The 17,794-nt window shown below is 59.2% G+C and overlaps 1 protein-coding gene across 1 annotated transcript in view; it reads left to right on the forward strand.

Annotated features, from left to right (window-relative positions):
- TAF4 (TATA-box binding protein associated factor 4) overlaps positions 1–17,794 on the forward strand; it is a 53,119-nt gene that overhangs the window by 27,849 nt on the left and 7,476 nt on the right. Inside the window, 11 exon segments of the mRNA XM_036245433.1 lie at positions 1,214–1,333; positions 2,370–2,492; positions 2,968–3,057; positions 3,539–3,784; positions 5,653–5,800; positions 6,082–6,196; positions 7,909–8,078; positions 8,292–8,422; positions 9,094–9,219; positions 9,538–9,594; positions 10,224–10,343. Coding sequence (XP_036101326.1) covers positions 1,214–1,333; positions 2,370–2,492; positions 2,968–3,057; positions 3,539–3,784; positions 5,653–5,800; positions 6,082–6,196; positions 7,909–8,078; positions 8,292–8,422; positions 9,094–9,219; positions 9,538–9,594; positions 10,224–10,343 — 1,446 coding nt within the window.

Raw genomic sequence — 17,794 nt, forward strand, 5'->3', positions numbered from 1 at the left:
CTGCCCAGAGGTGGCAGCGGTGGTTTTCTCCCTGAGGTTTGAGTTTGACGTTTGCTGGTGACAAGAGTGATGATTCATGCTTCATGTTACAAGTGGAAGCAGACAGACTGTAAAGAAAAGCCGTCACCACCTGCAGCTCCTTGGCTTCCCCAGAAGCCGGTGTCTGCAGCCTGGGGGGTGCCTTGGGGGGGGCCACCGGGCACCACTGAGGCAGGCACAGGGGTTGCACTGCTCCTGCTTCCAAAAGTCGTAAGAAAGGAGCATTTGAAAAAGGGGAGAGACAGTGTTGAAGGCTAGCTTTATAAATTGGCTGACCAATTGAGAAAACCAGTTTGTTTGCTCATGACCCTGCTGCCGAACCACTGCCAGGAGCCCGACCTCTGCAGCGGGTGGGACTGCCCCGTGGTGCGTCTGGCTGTCCGTTCGTTCAGCAGGTGGCCCTCCGGACTTCCTCCGTTTCTCCCGTTGCTCCCAGCCCCCCTCGTGATGCTTCTTGATGAGACTCACTCCTGCAGAACAAGGACAAGGCCAGTCCGGCGGTGGAAGGGGCTGGGGCCCAGCCCACCATCACAAGTGGCCTGTGGGAGGGCTGGCTTGTCACAGGCTCTGCACAGGCCAGGCAGCGGCGTTTTCTGCTGCACTTGGTCTGTTTGGCTTTTGTACTTTCTGAGGATGGGATCTGGTTTGCTTATTAAAAAGTAATTTGGCGTGTTCGGTTTGGCTCAGCGGTTTGAGCATCGGCCCGAGAACCAAAGGGTCTCGGGTTTGATTCCTGGTCAAGGGCATGTACTTGGGTTGCAGGTTCTGTCCTGCCCTGGTCGAGGTTGTGCAGGAGGCAAGGCATCGATGTGTCTCTTTTACATCGATGTTTCTCTTTCTTTCTCCCTGTCTCCCACTTTCTCTCAAAATCAATGCAAAAATATCGTTGGGTGGGGATTAACAATAACAAGGTAATTTGTACTGGTCACAAGGTAACTTTTAGGATCAGCTTCTGAGAACAAGGTTTCTCCAGCGACTGGCTTTGTTTTTATCATTTTGATGCAGGTGCAAATCTGACTTCTTGGGCACTGAGCACTGCAGTGCAGGGCACGGCCCGTCTCTGTGGCCGCGGATCCCCAGGGGGCGTGTCCCCCAGCACATACGGCCAGTGAGGCTCACCCCAGCAGGCCAGTGTACGCAGCCTCAGTTGACCTCATGTTTTGGATTCTTGCAGCCTCAGCTTGTTCTGGGTGGCACTGCCCAGACAGCTTCTCTTGGGACGGCAGCGGCTGTTCAGACGGGGACACCTCAGCGGACTGTCCCAGGGGCCACCACCACCTCCACAGCTACCACGGTGAGTGCCGCCTGCCTCGCGTGCCTCTGGGGCCAGACGGCGTGTGTGGAGGACCCCACGCTGACAGAGGCCCGGACTGACTCTGGGAGGAGCCAGGTGAACTGTGGCGCCCGTGTGCAGAGCAGCGCGGCCCACTCGGCGTGTGCCCGCGCATCCTGCCTGCAGGGGTCTTCGGCCCGGGCCGCACTTTGTCTCCGGCTTCTCACCAGCGCTGGTCACGGCGCCCCACTCAATGCCTTTCCGTCGTCTGGGCAGATGCAGGTTTTTCTGTACGTGAACCAGCGCGGTGGTGACCGTCCTACGGAGTCCTCTCACACTTGCATTTCACTTGGTTACGTTTCTGGGAGGGAGTTGCCACGGAGTGAGGTGTGAGCTGCGCCCCTCTCAGCTGTGAGGTCGTGTCCTCGGACGCAGGCCGGGTGATGCCCGTCAGCAGGCAGGAGAGCACTGGACGCCCTCGAGAGGGGTCAGGGAGGAGACACGTGTTTCGTGTACGTGTTGTAGCTGAACCAGTGATGACGAGAATCTGTGTGAAGACTTTCTCACTGGTGTTTTTATTTTTTTTTATCCTCACCCGAGGATATTTTTCCATCTTTTGTACAGATAGAGTGGGAGGGAGAGAGAGAGAAACATCGAAGGGACACATCGAGTGGCTGCCACCCGCACGACCAACCAGGGCCGGGGACAAACTGCAACCGAAGTACGTGCCCTTAGCGGGAACCGAACCCGGGTCTCTCAGGACCGCAGGCCGACGCTCTAACCGCTGAGCCAAACCGGTCAGGGCTTTTTTTTTTTTGCTGCTCAGGTAGAGTGGGAGGGAGAGAGAGGAACAGAGAGAGAGAGAAAAACATCGATGTGAAAGGACACATCAAGTGGCCGCCACCCGCACAACCGACCAGGGCCGGGGACAAACTGCAACCGAAGTACGCGCCCTTAGCGGGAACTGAACCCGGGTCTCTCAGGACCGCAGGCCGACGCTCTAACCACTGAACCAAATCGGTCAGGGCTCAGTGGTGTTTTTTCAATCCGAGTGCAGGAAACTATGGAGAACGTGAAGAAATGCAAGAACTTCCTGTCCACGCTGATCAAGCTGGCCTCGTCCAGCAAGCAGTCCACAGAGATGGTGGCGAAGGTGAAGGAGCTGGTGCAGCACCTGCTGGTAAGGCCCTGCCCTGTCCCCAGGCGACGCCTGGCCTGACACCTGGCCTGCCCGGCCGGCAGGAAGGAGGCCTGGGAGAGCTGTCCCGCACGGCTTCCTCCCAGAGGCTCAGCCCTTGGTGGGGTTGTCGTCTCCAAGGAAAGTGTCCCTGACACCTGCACCTGTGTTGGCAGCTCTGTGACTGTGATGGGGAGGTTCCCTCAGGCTGGTCTAGTCCTGGCAGGATGGCTGGCACGTGGTCAGTGCCGGGCAGTGTTGTGACAGTTGGTGAGGGAGACCAAGGGTGGGCTGGTCAGCCTGCAGCCGGGCGTACACCCAGGACGCCCAGGTCGGCCCGAGCATGCACACAGTGACCCTCCTGTCGCCTCCGTCCAGCGCAGACCAGGCAGGGCCCGGGAGGCCAGAGCAGCGCCGCACCAGGAGGGTGTGTGCGCTTCCAGCCCTGCAGGGATTTCACGCGAATTTTCTTTCCAAGGACGGAAAAATTGAAGCAGAAGATTTCACCAGCTGGTTGTACCGAGAACTTAATTCTTCACCTCGACCTTACCTTGTGCCTTTCCTGAAGGTACTGGCAAAGCCCTTCCCGTCCGTGCTGCCCCGGGGGGAGCGGCCACACAGTGGGCACCACAGGTTGAGAGCTTGAAGCACCGCAGCAGAATGTGCAGCGTCCTTTTGGGAGCTGTTCTGGGGTCTGAGACCTCAGCGCTGCCAGCCTTCTGGGGTGCGTGCAGCGAGCCTAGGGCCAGCCCGCGGGCGGTCCGGGAGCCTGCGAGCTGATGGACACCTGCCCTGGCGAGGACCCGGGGTTTCGGTAGCACTGTCCCTTTGCTGACTCCTTGAGAGCGCTCCGGCAGCGCTGCCGCTGGTCCCCGAGAGCCTGCTCGGGCTTGGCCCTGAGCGCCAGAGGCCGATTCCCACCCCAGAGGGGGCCCTTAGGCTCTGCAGCCGACTCCCTTAGCTTGAGAACTTCCCAGTGGGTGCCTCTGAGTTTGGGAGACGGGACCCCTGCTGTGCCGCCTGCCAACCCTGTGTCTGTTTTCGCCCAGAGGAGCTTGCCCGCCTTGAGACAGCTGACTCCTGACTCCGCAGCCTTCATCCAGCAGAGCCAGCAGCAGCAGCCACCCGCCCTGCAGGCCACCACTGCGCTCACGGCCGTGGTGCTGAGCAGCTCCGTCCAGCGCACGGCCGGGAAGACTGCGGCCACCGTCACCAGTGCCCTCCAGCCCCCTGTCATCAGCCTCACGCAGCCCACACAGGTTGGCGTTGGCAAGCAGGGGCAGCCCACGCCGCTGGTATGCAGGCGACAGCTCCTTACCCCCGCCCACCTGCCCGCCTCTTGGCTCAGGGAGGCCTGCAAGACAGCCTTGGGCGTTAGCTTCAGGGCTAAGCCAGCAGCCCGGGCCCCACAGCCTAACCCATTCCTCAGTGATGTGGAGTCAGCGTGCCGGCTCTCCCCACTGCCCACGCAGCACCTGCACCCCTGTGTGACCTGGCTCAAAGGGACACCATGTGTTTGCGGTGACACTTAGGTGGACGTTGCCTTTGATTAGGAGCCGTGGCCCCGATACGAGAACCAGCGCTGGTGTTGGGCGCGCAGGCAGCCCCATGAGCCTTTGTTTTGCGGTGTAGGTCCTGGCTCTCAGCGACGTTGGGCCTCGGGGATCCCAGGAGCTGCATCGGCTGCTGCCATTCAGTCCCTGGCAGTGTCGATCCCATTTTCTGAGCTCAGTGGGTGCAGAAAGGTTATCTTTGCTCCCGTAGAAGGATGGGGGTCTTTAAAAAATATTCAGACATTTTATTTCCTGTTATAGAAAAATGCAACTCAGGCTCCTTCGCTGTGCAGTGTATCTCAGGACGGTGCAACATTGTAACTCAGTGAGCACGGCATCCCCGCAGGGCCCTCCTGCCGCTCGGTTCGGCAGAACCGCTGGGTTTTGCTGGATCAGTGGTGAGGAAGTGGGCTGACCTGGGGCGGGGAGGTTGTGAGTGGCCTCGGGGCGGAGACGCCCATGTGACGGCTCCAGGCTCCTTGTCAGCCTGAGGCAGGTTGCTCTGGCCTTCCCTTCTGTGTGGCACGCGGACCTGCCCTGTTCGGCAGCCCTGGGGCTGATTTGGGCAGGAGCTGGGTTCTCTTCAGGAGACCCTGACGGGAAGCCATTTTTCTCAAAGGTTGATCTTTAGTGTGTGGTGAGTGACTTCATTGGTGTTCCCTGGTTTTAGACAGGCTTTGTTGACCAGCAGGATCTCTGTGTTGGCTTCCCGGTTCTGTGCAGCTTCGTGTGTGTGTGCGTGTGCGTGTGCACAGCAGTGGGCAGCAGATCCCCTGCTCTCCTTGACGCCTTGGAGACGTGAAAACTGGAAGCTTGCCCCTGGGTACGGCTGAGCCTGACCTGGACTGGCCCAGGCATCACTATCTTCGCCGCTCCTGCGCAGTGCGAGTTTTCACAGGTTTTGCTGTGGAAACAGTTTGATCCCAAGGCACTGTCCCGTCCCCTCTGTGCCCCGTAACACACCCACCAGGTCGCCTTCGTAACATTGAAACTGGCTCCAGGGGTTTGGGGCCAGGTCTCGTGGACTGTGTGGCTTTAGAAGGGCCTTCGGGTCTCCGGGCCCCAGCGGGCGCCTCGGCGTTGCCGGGTCTGGAGAGCCGCTGTGTGCGGGGCGGAGGCCTGGGGGGGACACGGAGGAGGCGGGCTGGGGAGCAGAAGCGAAGGGCAGGCGCGTGCTTGGCGGCAGAGTCAAAGGCACGTAGGTTCCTGCAGTCTCGGGTCCTGCAGGAAGGGGAGCAGCAGGCACTGAGCAGGTCAGGGCTTGGCCATGTCTGGGGACAGTAGGAGGCCCTTCTTTGAGGATGAAGTCAAGGGCAGGATGTAGGGAATCTAACCTCCCCCAGTGTAAATGCCACCTCGCCTCTTAGAATGAGGAGGAGGAACAGAAACTTGACCTGTAGCCCCAGACGGCCCTGTCACCTCCGCTGACATTCGGGGAGAGGTGGCCACTCCATGCTAGGCGATGGGCAGTGTCCTGGTGGCAAATCTGCCCTGAAGCGCTGATGTGGTGCCGGCTGTCTGACCCTGCCCTGACCTTGGCACGGCAGGGGGACGGTGGGGACGGTGCCCTGGCCGCTCTCAGTGCTCACAGGGATGTGACTCTGCCTCAGGTGATCCAGCAGCCGCCCAAGCCTGGAACGCTGCTCCGGCCCCCGCAGGTGACGCTGACGCAGACGCCCATGGTGGCCCTCAGGCCACCTCATAGCCGCATTGTGCTGACCACGCCCCAGCAGATCCAGCTGAACCCGCTGCAGCCAGGTGAGGCCGCTCACCGAGGTCCCGCTTCCGGCCTTCTCACTGTCCCGGGACACACGGCAAAAGGGACCACTAGCCATTTGAGTGTCTGGTTCGGTGGCTTTAACTGCCTTCCTGTGTGATCAGTCAGCACCTGTTAGTGCGATGCAGGCCTGTGACTTAGGGCCAGAAACCCGTGACTTTGGAGAAGCTGGTTGTGGTGGGCAGGGGTCCTCCCGGGGTCCCTGCTGCGCACGGGCACAACGCACACGCACCTACCTAGGGCTCCTGGTCTCGTTTCACAGTCTCGGTGGCGAAACCTGCTGTGCTACCTGGAACCAAAGCGCTTTCTGCCGTCTCGGCCCAAGCAGCTGCTACGCAGAAAAACAAGCTCAAGGAGCCCGGGGGCGGCTCGTTCCGGTAAGGGTGCGCTGCGTGCGCGCAGAGCCCGGGGCTCCGAGCTGTGAGCGGCCGCCCGCTGCGCGGCTTCGCGCCTGGTCGTGTGGCTGACGTTGGGCAGAAGGAAGGGCTGCGGTGACAGGAAGGAGCTGCAGGAAGTGTCGCGGGTCAGGAGGCTTTCATGCGACCTTGCTCCCCGGACACTTCTCCCCCATGGCCACGAGGCGGCCGGAGTTGGAGTCGGGTCAGTGTCTGAGCAGGGCAGCACGCCCCGGGCAGGTGCTGGAGGTGGGAGGTGGGAGGTGGGGTCACTGCGGAACAACGTGAGTGAGCGGAGGCTGCGGGACGGAGCGAGAGCAGCGTGAGCTGAGGGCCCAGTGGCGTCAGGATGGAACGGGCACCAGGGCGCCAGCTCCTGGTTCAGTGTAGACAGGGCTGACGTAGCTGCAGGTGGAAATTCCTCACTGCGCCCACTGAAGGTGCTTGGTGGCGGGAGCACCCCGCTCAGCTCTCACTTCCTCGCCCTTTGCCTGCCACGCCCAGGGCTCCTGGGGAAGCGGGCCCGGGCCAGCATCAGGAGAGAGCGAGGCGGGCTCAGCGAGTCTCTTCAGGTCAGAGACATGTGCAGGGCACACGGGGTGGGCCAGAGCTCACCGAAGGTGCCCAGTGGCCTCCCTCCGGCTGCCCAGTCTGGGGGAGCAGAGTGGACTCGCGGCTGGGACAGGAAGCCACGGCCCCGTGAAATGAGTGAAGTGGTGTGTGGGGAATGGGACCCCTACGCTTTCGGAGCACACCAGGTCCTCACTGACGGCCTCGGGGGGAGTGCCCTGTGAGGGGACGCCAGGTAGGGACCATGGCGCTGGCCCTCAGGATGCACCAGTCGGACCCCCAGCACTAACTGTCCCTGCTGAGGCAGTGAACGGCCCCGTGACTTGTGGGGAATTTCTGCCAAAGATGCATTTCTGCATCTTGTCACGAGGGGACATCAGTCAGATAGAAAACGAGGACACACTGCAAAACAAGTGGCCTATGACCTTCCAAGCGTGAAGGGCGCGCATCATGGAAGGGCTATGGAACGTTCCAGGCTTGAGGAGGCCAAGGAGACCCGGAGTGAGGGGCAGGATGCGACTGCACAGGACCCTCTGCTGTGGACGACGCTCTGGGACAGTCTGCAAAGGGCGGGTCCGAGTGCGGGGGTGGTGAGCGTGGTGGGGCCTGCTCTCCCAGGGCAGTCGTCTGGGTGCCCTTGTCCGCAGGGACTCCAGGGTGCGGTGTCGGTTGGCAGCACGCCTCCTAGTAGCTTGGGAAGAAGTCCCTCGTACGTGCCCGGTTTCCTGCGAGTCTGTGATTGTGCCATAGACAGATTGAGGCTCTGATTTTTGCAGAAGGCTCTGCTTGGGGAGCTCCTGGAGCGGGGAGCAGAGCGTTGTTGGGTTGTGCTGTCTGAACTTGGCACTGTCAGGAGCCCGTGCACATGTCCGTCCACGTGCAGACTCATGTCCGCGCGGGTGTTTCTTTAAAAGACCAGGTGTACTGTGAGAAGACCCCTGGGCTTCCTCGTGCAAGTGACCGCAGTGTGTGCAAGGCGGCTGGCGGGATGCACCCCTCAGACAGTGTCTGTGCATTCTACACGGGTCCCTTGTCCTCTGCCCCGTTTGTGCCCATGAGTTGGGGCCACGTGGACGGCTCCTGCAGTTCCCTGTGGCACAGTCACCTCCTGTTCTCATCCACAGGGACGATGACGACATCAACGATGTGGCTTCGATGGCCGGAGTGAACCTGTCAGAGGAGAGCGCGAGGATCTTAGCCACGAACTCGGAGCTGGTGGGCACGCTCACGCGCTCCTGCAAGGACGAGACCTTCCTGCTGCCGGCGCCTCTGCAGAGGAGGATCCTGGAGATAGGTGTGTCCCCGTTGCGCCGTCGCCGGGCGTCTGTGTCCACAGGCGGGTTTGGTGGGCACCGTGACACTAGTGCTCAGGGCCAAGCTGCCCCTGCCAGCAGCCCCCACCGCAGGCTGCCCGTGTCGCACTTCCTGCCGCTGCTCTGAGTCGCGCAGGGCAGCACAGCAGGGAGAAGGGAGTGTGTCAACGCTTGAACTGTTGCCTGGCCCTCAGGTAAGAAACACGGCATCACAGAGCTGCACCCCGACGTGGTGAGTTACGTGTCGCACGCCACGCAGCAGCGGCTGCAGAACCTCGTGGAGAAGATATCGGAGACGGCGCAGCAGAAGAACTTCTCTTACAAGGTGACGTGCGGTGCCCTGGCTGGTGCCCCTGCTGGCTGGCCCCTCAGTCCCCACAGATCAGCTGGGGAAGATCTCACGGCGGTGCACAGTGCTCCGGGTGCTCTGCCCCCAGGCACGGGAGGGAGGAGTGGGCGGCCAGGCCGAGGGGGGGTGACTTCAGCTCGGGCATAATGAGGTCTTGTGCCCATTCCCCCTGGGTCCCAGCTGAACCTGCAGACCGGGCTCCAGCCGCTCTGGGGACGTGGCACATGGCCTGTTGTGTTTGGAGGGTCACCTGCACCTGAGGCCCGGCCACCCCAGCAGGGCCAGAGCATCGTCTGCGTTCCAGCGTGGACGCTGTCCCGAGGGCCGCGGAGATACAGGCCCCGCCGAGCAGCAGTTAGATGGAAGCACAGAGCTGTTCTGCTCCGGGAGTGTTTGTTACTGTAGAAATGTTCAGATGTTATTTAAAAATTCAAACACTGAGGGGGGTGAAGTGGAAACTCCCCCCGAGCTTGCTGAGCCATTCTCTGCCCGTGGAAACGTGCAGAGGCCGTCAGGGGCCGGGGTCCGTGTGGACGCACCAGGGTCTGGGTCTGCGGGCAGCACCTGGGAGCTGGCTGGGAGGGGCTGCAGACTGGCCGGCTGGGTTTGCAGTTTATGACAAAAACTATTTTTCACTTTCTCTGCAGGATGATGACAGATACGAGCAGGCGAGCGATGTCCGGGCCCAGCTCAGGTTCTTCGAGCAGCTGGACCAGATCGAGAAGCAGAGGAAGGACGAGCAGGAGAGAGAGATCCTCATGCGCGCGGCCAAGGCACGTGCTGGGGCCAGGGCGGGGTCTGGGTGCAGTCAGGAGTGGGGCGGGGCTCGAGGCCCAGGGAGCCACGCGGGTGTGGCAGGCTGGACTGACTCCCCGCCCCGTGTCCTGCCCAGCAGGTCCCTGCAGGCGTGTCAGAGGCCGTATCTTAGTTTTATGTCCGAATGGTATTGTTTCCGAAGAATTGCGTGAGCTTCTGTCCCCGTGCTGTCAGCGGCTCCCATCTCGCAGCCTCGGCACCACCTGTGTGCCCTGTCGTGAGAGAGGGACATTCGGGTCGTGACTTACCTTTCTCCTTTACCTCTTTGAAAACAGTCTCGGTCCAGACAGGAGGATCCAGAGCAGTTAAGGCTGAAACAGAAGGCGAAAGAGGTGAGAGGCTCGTGTGGTCGGAGGTGTGCGCGCCGCACGTGCCGCGAGCGGGTGGGGGCGCGTTTCCTTCCGCAGCGCTCCTGTAGCTGCCTGGTGCGGCCCAGGGCCCCCAGGGCCGGCGGGTCCCACTTCAGACGTGTGCTCCTTTCCCGCGGGCACCTCCGGTCTCCGTGCTCTCGTTTACCTATTCATTGTCTAATCCTCACCCAGGGACATTCTCCTCTTTATCCTTAGATAGAGCGGGAGGGAGGGAGGGAGAGAGAGAGAGAGACAGAGAGAGAGAAACATTGACGTGAGAGAGACACACTGACTGGCTGCCTCCCGCACACCCTGACCAGGGCCGGGGACTGAACCACAACCGAGGCATGTGCCCTTGACCGGAGTCGACCCCGTGCCTCTTTGGTCCATGGGTTGACGCTCTGACCACTGAGCCAAACTGGCCAGGGATTAGATCTGTTCAGATGTTCTGAGCTTTTTATGATGAGCTTTTCTCACTGCATAATTATTTTATTTAAACAAAGAAGTCCCAATTAAAGACATTCTAATTTAGAAAATTGCTCCCAGCCCCTTGGTCTGTGCATCACTTTGGTGTGAGCCTGTGAGATGACCGTCTTGTGCCCTCCACACAGATGCAGCAGCAGGAGCTGGCACAGATGAGGCAGCGGGACGCCAACCTCACTGCGCTGGCCGCCATCGGGCCCCGCAAGAAGCGGAAAGTGGACTCCCCGGGACCGGGCTCGGGAACAGAGGTACAGCAGCGTGCGGGGCTGGAGGCTGGAGGGGGCCGTGGGGCACCTGGCTGCTCACCCTCTGGGGCTGTCCGGTGCACCTGGGAGAACGGGCATCCTCACAGGTCGGTGGGCGCTTGCTTGTAAACATTGCAGGAGCTGAGTTCTTTCCATCGGGGCTAAGCACCGTGGTCAGCAGGGGAGACCGAGGCTGATGGAGAGAGTGTGGGTTATAACTCAGGAGGACGGCCTGCACCGGGTGGCTGTTCCTGACGAACGGGACGCCTGCCCCAGCGCCGGGTCTGTGTCCCTGCTGAGTGTGGGCATGTTGTTACATGTCAGGGCGTGTTGTTACATGTTAGAAACCCAGCCTTGAAGGTCGCTGTTTCCGCTTTACACCGTCAGTTGTTTTTAAACTGAATCACAGGAAGAGGAAACACTGTCTGATTGCTGCTGCTTCTGCCCACTTCTGGGGCCTGCCGTCCCCCCAGCCCATCCCTCGGCCTCAGTGCTGCACAGTTGGCTGGTGGAGGGACCTTGCTTTGGATCGCTGAGAATGGTCGTATTTCTTTCTCAGCTTTCAACAATGTCTTCCCCAGGTATAAAATCCTGGGTTGACAGCCTTGTTTCTTTTTCTTTCAAGTCTTTTTAATTTGAGATTTAACTTCTACATTCTTGAATAAGCAAGTAAATCCAGATACATATTGTTTAATTTTATGGAACAATAGACTAACGAGGACAGGTGAATCCAGGATTGGCCACCCTCGACAGGTTCCCTCTGTTTCCTCAATCCCTCTAGTTGACCAGTGGGCTCCTTCCTGTCCTCAGAAAATCCTGTCCTCATGTTATGTTTTCTTGTCCAGATCACAGCAAAGCAGGGGCTAGGTAGTATGCTCTGTGGGGTTGCAGACTCTTCCCTTCAACCTGACGCCCAGAGACCCGGGACTGTCGCTTCCTTCAGCTGGTGCTCGGCCTCGGAGCCCCGGGGGAAGAGATCACACGCTGGGTCTCTGTCCCTGTCCTGTGTTTCCCTTCTCTGCCTTTTTTTTTAGATTATCGTCTTAGTATTTAGAAGTTTGTCTGTGTTGTGTTTAGACTTAGTTCCATTGATTCTCAACCTGCTTGAGGTTCTCAGATCTTTAGGGGAGCGTTTTCCAGCGACTTTGGAATATTTTGGCTTTTATTTCTTCAAAGTTGTTTCCTGTCTGGCCTCACCCTTCTCTGCAGGGCCTCCCAGTTACACAGACATCCCCTGTGTCCAGACTGGACGCTTTCTGCCGACGCACCTCAAGCTCCCGGCGCGTCTCCAGGCCGTGCCGCGCTCGGGGAGGTGCGTTAGCTCATGCCTTTGGCATTGTGGGGTTTCCCTGCGGTCTCTGTGGTCGTAACTCGCTGAGGTCCCCGTCTGCCCACTGTTGGAGCCTGTGTTTCCCTGCACTCGGAATCTGTCTGTGAAAATTGCTTAGTGTCTTTGTCCAGTCTGACCTCTGGGCCGACTCATCTCAGGCCGCCTTTGTCCCCGACGGGTCGCTCTTCCCGATTCTCTGCGTGTCTGGTGATTGTTGATCGAATGCTGGCTGCCGTGCGGCGTGCTGAGCGACCGCGGCGTGTGCGTGACCGCGGCGTGTGCGTGACCGCGGCGTGCGCGTGACCGCGGCGTGCGCGTGACCGCGGCGTGCGCGTGACCGCGGCGTGCGCGTGACCGCGGCGTGCTGAGCGACCGCGGCGTGCTGAGCGACCGCGGCGTGCTGAGCGACCGCGGCGTGCGCGTGACCGCGGCGTGCGCGTGACCGCGGCGTGCGCGTGACCGCGGCGTGCTGAGCGACCGCGGCGTGCTGAGCGACCGCGGCGTGCTGAGCGACCGCGGCGTGCTGAGCGACCGCGGCGTGCGCGTGACCGCGGCGTGTGCGTGACCGCGGCGTGCTGAGCGACCGCGGCGTGCGCGTGACCGCGGCGTGCGCGTGACCGCGGCGTGCCTCCGCTGACGAGCGCTGTTCGCGGTCCAGCAGGCCCGGCTGCTCGGCTCCGCCTCACGTCGGTGTAGCGCAGGGGGCTCCTCTGACCCAGCCTCTCACCTGCAAATCCACCTTCCCCGTCCAGGTGGGTTTTAGGTTTTGCTAGGCTGGGTCTTATCTGGGGGTGATCCTTACCCCTGGATGCCAGGAGCGTGACTCAGGTCTCCCCGCAGCAGGACACGCGTGTGCTCACCCAGGAGTGATGCACGGCTGCTCGCGGTGCACGCCTCGGGCCCGTGGGGGCTGTGCTTGGTGCTGACCACTAGTCTGGACGGCAGCGTCTGGTCGCTGCTTCCGTCTTTCTGAATCTCACGCCACCGGCCGCTTTTGGCATGGTTCTCGGGCACGATGTTCCCCACATCTCGCATCTTGATAACTGCTTTCCTGCTCGAAGGCGGTTTTGACGGCCGCGAAGTCCTGGAGAACCATCCGCCGCTCCAGGTGGGTCTCTGGAGAGGGTGCTCCGACAGGTGCGAGTTTCTCGGCAGGTCGTGCCTTCTTTCCCAGAGAATTCTCTTTTCCAGACCTGTTCATTTACTTGGAGTTGGTGGTTCTGGATTGGCCTTCTCAGTGCAGGTGTGTCCTTTATTTTCTTTTGTTAATCCTCATCTGAGAATATTTTCCCATTGATTTTTAGAGCGGAAGTCAGGAAGGGGGCGAGAGAGAGAAACATCGATGTGAGAGACGCATCGATCGGCTGCCTCCCACATGACCCTAACCCAGGCCAGGGGTCGAACCTGCAACCCTTCGGTCCGCGGGCCAACACTCTAACCGCTGAGCCAAACGGGCCATGCTCTTGTGTTCTTTTTAGTTCAGTCTTCATTTCGCAAATGACAGTTTATTTTTCATTTCTACTTCCTAATTCTTGGCCTTGTCGCCTTATTTCTGTGTTGCCAGTTCCGACTCTTGCCCTCCTTCCACCCTGTCGTTCTTTCTGCAGCGTCGCTGGTGTTCGGGACGAGCGCGTCGCCGCTGTCGCCTGCTTATGCGGGGCTTGCTCTGCTCCTTATTCCCGCTCCTCCTGTGGCGTCACGTGCGGGACGCGCTTTCGATGCTTTTCCGTGGCTCACGCTTGTGGATTTGCTCTCCCGACCTTGTAAGAGCAGTGTGCTCTCAGGGAGGGGTGTGGCTCGACGGGCCCCTCCTGCATTGTTTCCGTGGTGATAACTGGGCGCTCGCATTCGGAGAGTCCAGGGCTTGGCTCCCTGCCCTACCCACCTGCACCTTCCTCCGTCCCCGCGGGCTCTCCTGCTCAGCTCGGTTCCCTGGCGGGGCTGCCGTGTGCGGGGCAGAGCCCAGGTTCAGCTCCTGCTCTGGAAGGAGGCCGCTGGGCTCGCAGGCCTGGTGCGGCCGGTTGCCCTTCTCCGGCCGAGCCAGGCTTGCGATGCCGTTCGGGGGTGTGGCTGTGAGGTGCCGCTTGTCTCAGGGTTGCTGCTGGTTGCTCTGGGTTTTATGTGGGCCTTTGGCAAGACCCTAAAAATGCTGCCCCTCTTACCATCTCCCCTGAATATGTTGATGAATGTCTTTCACAATGTTTTTAATTTTAGATAGTTTCAAACCTCTAGAAGAGTTGTAGGAATACTACAAAGCACTGCTCTCAGATTCTCAGTCTGAACACTTTATTACATGTTCTCGTTCACCCCCACATACATGTGTGTGCGTGTTTGCATGTCACATATATGATATTTTACATTTGCAGGGCGGGGCACAGCAGATTTAGGGCTATGGGTGCAGGGAACACTGAGTCAGCCTGTGTCACTGACACTGACCGTTGCGTTGTCTCTGACACGCTGCACGGGACTGCTGGCATCGGGCTCGGCCGGCTCTCTGCCCAGGCCCCGCCCACCACCGTGCTGGGGCCCACGTGCTTCTCTCTGGTGCAACCTGTGGCCTCGTTAGTCTCTTCTGAGTGGCCCGATTCTGGACAGGGTCAGAGGTCAGGCCTTCGGGGTTGCTGGTGTTCTGCTCTGGTCATCAGTCTGTGTGGACCTCTGCACCTGTGGTGATGTTGACGGTCACCTGTTCCTGTGCGGTCACGCTGCGCCGTCCTCCGGGATGTGCCAGGCGGTGAAGACCTCAGCCTGAGCGCCAGCCCTGCGTGGACACCGCGTGGTGCCGGTCCTGGGAAGGGCTTTCCTCCTCCCTCGCCCTCGTCCCTCCACCGCCTGCGCGGACTGGCGTGTTCCTGCTGTGCTCAGTGGGTGGTAATCAGTGCTCTCGTTATTTCTAGATGGTCAGTGGAGGCTTCTTCAAGCTGCCCTCTATATCCTTTTGGAATGTCGCCTCATTCAAGCACCCGCTTTCCACCCGCGTGAGGGCCCCAGGACCCGTGCACCTGCCCACCCCCACCCGCAGCAGCTCCGGAGCCTGGGTTCCTCTCTGGGCGGGCGCCCCTGCGCATACGTGTGTGCGTGTACGTGCTGTGTGGCACGCATTGGCATGTGTGCTGCGTGTCATGTGTGAGTGCATATATGTACCTGCGTGCGTGCACCTCTTTCTGTACCTAGAGCCCGCTCTGTGCCGATGGTGGGACGCACTGGGGTCCGGCTCCCCGGAGCCTCTGCGTGCCACCCTTGCCTGCAGATCCTTTCTTGGAGCAAACTGGTGTCCGCCTCCATAGCACACATGTGTTTGCTCAGTGTGACCGAGTGCTGGCCACGGCCGCTGCTGCGTCCCTGTGCGAGGAGGGCGGGCAGGTTCCGGGACAGGCTGTTGGTTACCTTGTGGGTGTGGAGCTTGCCACCAGGGACGGCGTGGTGTCTTCGTGCCTGTCGGCTCCGCCCGTTTGAGCGTGAGGGACACTTCTGTGTCATGTATGTGACTGTTCCCATCGAGTCCAGACTCGAACGTCCTCTGCTGCCCTTCATCACAGATGGTGCTCAGTTTCTTGTCTTTTTTCCTTCTTCCGAGTTTAGGAATATTTTCTTGGTATGTCTTTTTTATTTTATTTAATTTTTATTTTTTATTTAATTTTTATTTTACTTACTCTGCTCTTCTGTAAGAACAGTTGGAGATTAGCCAACGTGGAAATGTCCTTAAATGCAAGTTTAGACTGTAAGATGCATTGCCCACTCCAGTACTCAAGAATATTTATTCTTTTTTTTTTATATCCTCACCTGAGGACATTTTTCCATTTTTTGTTTAGACAGAGTGAGAGGGACAGAGAGGAAAAGAGAGAGAGAGAGAGAAACATCGATGTGAAAGGGACACATCGAGTGGCTGCCTCCCGCACGACCCAACCAGGGCCAGGGACATACTGCAACCGAGGTACGTGCCCTTAGCAGGAACTGAACCCGGGTCTCTCCGGACCGCAGGCCGACGCTCTAACCGCTGAGCCAGACCGGCCAGGCCGGTATGTGTTTTTTAAAAAGAGTTTTATTTCGAACTGATCTCACACATGCAGGAAAGTGAGGGGAACTTTGGCGTGTGTGCCTGCCCCGCAGCAGGTCCACAGTGTGTCCCGTCCATACGGTGCTGCTCCCACAGGCTTGATTTCATTGTGTTTTCACAGTGTCACTGCTCATCGATGAACTTCTCTGGGGCAATTTTAGGGTCACAGCAGAATTGAAAGTACAGAGTCCCCTGTACCCCCTGAACCCCCCTCAGCACAGCCCACCAGATGGTGCGTTGTTACAATCAGCAGACCTGCACTGACGTCATCACCCAGAGCCCACAGTCCACACTGGGTCACTCTGGGGTGCATTGGTGGTGACCTGTGTCCACCACGACAAGGTCACAGCCGTCTCACTGCCTCCTTCGGCTCCTCTCAACCACCGACTGTCACTGTCTCCACGGGGTGGCCTTTCTCACAGTGTCACCTAGTTGGAGTCCCGCGGCATGTGGCCTTTGGAAGGGCCGTGTGCCAGTGGTATGCATTTGTGCTTCCCCCATGTCTTTTCATGACTCGACAGCTCATTTCTTTTTAGTGCTGACTAATATTCAGTTGTCTGGATGGACCCCAGGTTATTCGTTCACCTGCTGAAGGATATCTTGGTGGCTTCCAAGTGCTGTCAGTTACGAATACAGCTGCTGCCCTGGCTGGATGCTCTGGTTGGAGGTTATCCTGATGCAACAATGTAGCAGGTTGATCCCCTTCAGGGCAGGTGGTCTGCCAGCCAGTGAACACAGAGATGGATGCCATGGTAGGTTAGTGTTTCTCTCTCTCTCTCTGTCAAGTCAATAAAAAAAATTTTTAAAAAGAATAAAACTGACCTGCCCAATTTGGCTCAGTGGTTAGAATGTCATCCTGAGGACCAAAGGGTCACTGGTTCAGTTCCTGGTTAAGGGCACATACAATGGGTTGCAGGTTTGATCCCTGACCCCAGTCGGGGTTGGTGCAGGAGGCAGCCAGTCAGTGTGTCTCTCACATTGATGTTTCTCTCCCTCCCTCCTTTCCACTTTCTCTAAAAATCAATGGAAAAATACCCTCCAGTGAGGATTAACAACAAAACAGAACAAAAAATTGCTGTAAACATCCGTGTGCAGGTTTGGGGGTGGACATCACCTTCCAGACCTTCTGGGTAAATTCCCCGGAGCACAGTCGCTGGATCCGACGAGTCTGTTCGGTGCTGTGAGAAACCACCACCCCGTCTTCCGAGGAGGCTGCGCCGCCTGCATCCCCCCAGCAGCGGCCCAGCGCCCGGGCTCCGCGTCCTCGCCAGCACTCGGTGTCGTCGGGCTCTGGGTTTTGGCCGTTCTGAGAGGTGTGCAGCGGTGTCTCGTTGCTGTTTAACTGGCATTTCCCCGATGACTTAGGACGCGGCGCATCTTTCCATTTGTGTATTTGACACCTGGGTGCCTTTGGTGAGGAGTCTGAAGGCTTGGGCCTGTTTTGTAATCTGCTTGTTTTTTCCTGAGTTTTCGGAGTATTTACTTATTTTTAATCCTCACCCGAGGATATGTGTTTATTGATTTGAGAGAGAGAGAGAGAAACATCAGCGTGAGAGAGAAACGTCAATCAGTTGACTTCTGTATGGTTCCTGAAGAGGAATCGAACCTGAAACCTCTTGGTGTGCGGGCTGACACTGCAGCCGCCGGCCCGCCCGCCGCAGCGGAGCACTTTGTGCTGTGGAGCAGTTTCTCTGGGACGTCTCTGCAGCTCTTCTCCGGGGTGGGTGCTCCCACCTCCCACCAGCAGCCTTTCCCGCTGCCGCCCTCGTCCCGGCCCCTCATGTGCTCGGCTCCCGGGGCTCCCTTGTCTCCTGCTGTCGGTGGCGCTTCCCCGTCTTTTCTGAGGGTGACACTGTGAAGAGCACGGGTTGGTTATTTGGGCTGATTCTCTGTTTCCTCGTGGTCAGACCTGGGTTGTGCCATTTGCTGGACCGTCACAGGGGTGATGCTGTGACCTGCTGTCTGTCCTGTCAGAAGTGCGTCGTGAACAGTCGCGCACCTGGTCCATGGGTCTGCGGGGCCTCTCTGCCCAGCCCCTGCTCTGCCCGCAGGCAGTGTCTCGTGGGA

Source organism: Molossus molossus, unplaced genomic scaffold (genome assembly GCF_014108415.1).
Source record: "Molossus molossus isolate mMolMol1 unplaced genomic scaffold, mMolMol1.p scaffold_m16_p_6, whole genome shotgun sequence".
NCBI lineage: Eukaryota > Metazoa > Chordata > Mammalia > Chiroptera > Molossidae > Molossus > Molossus molossus.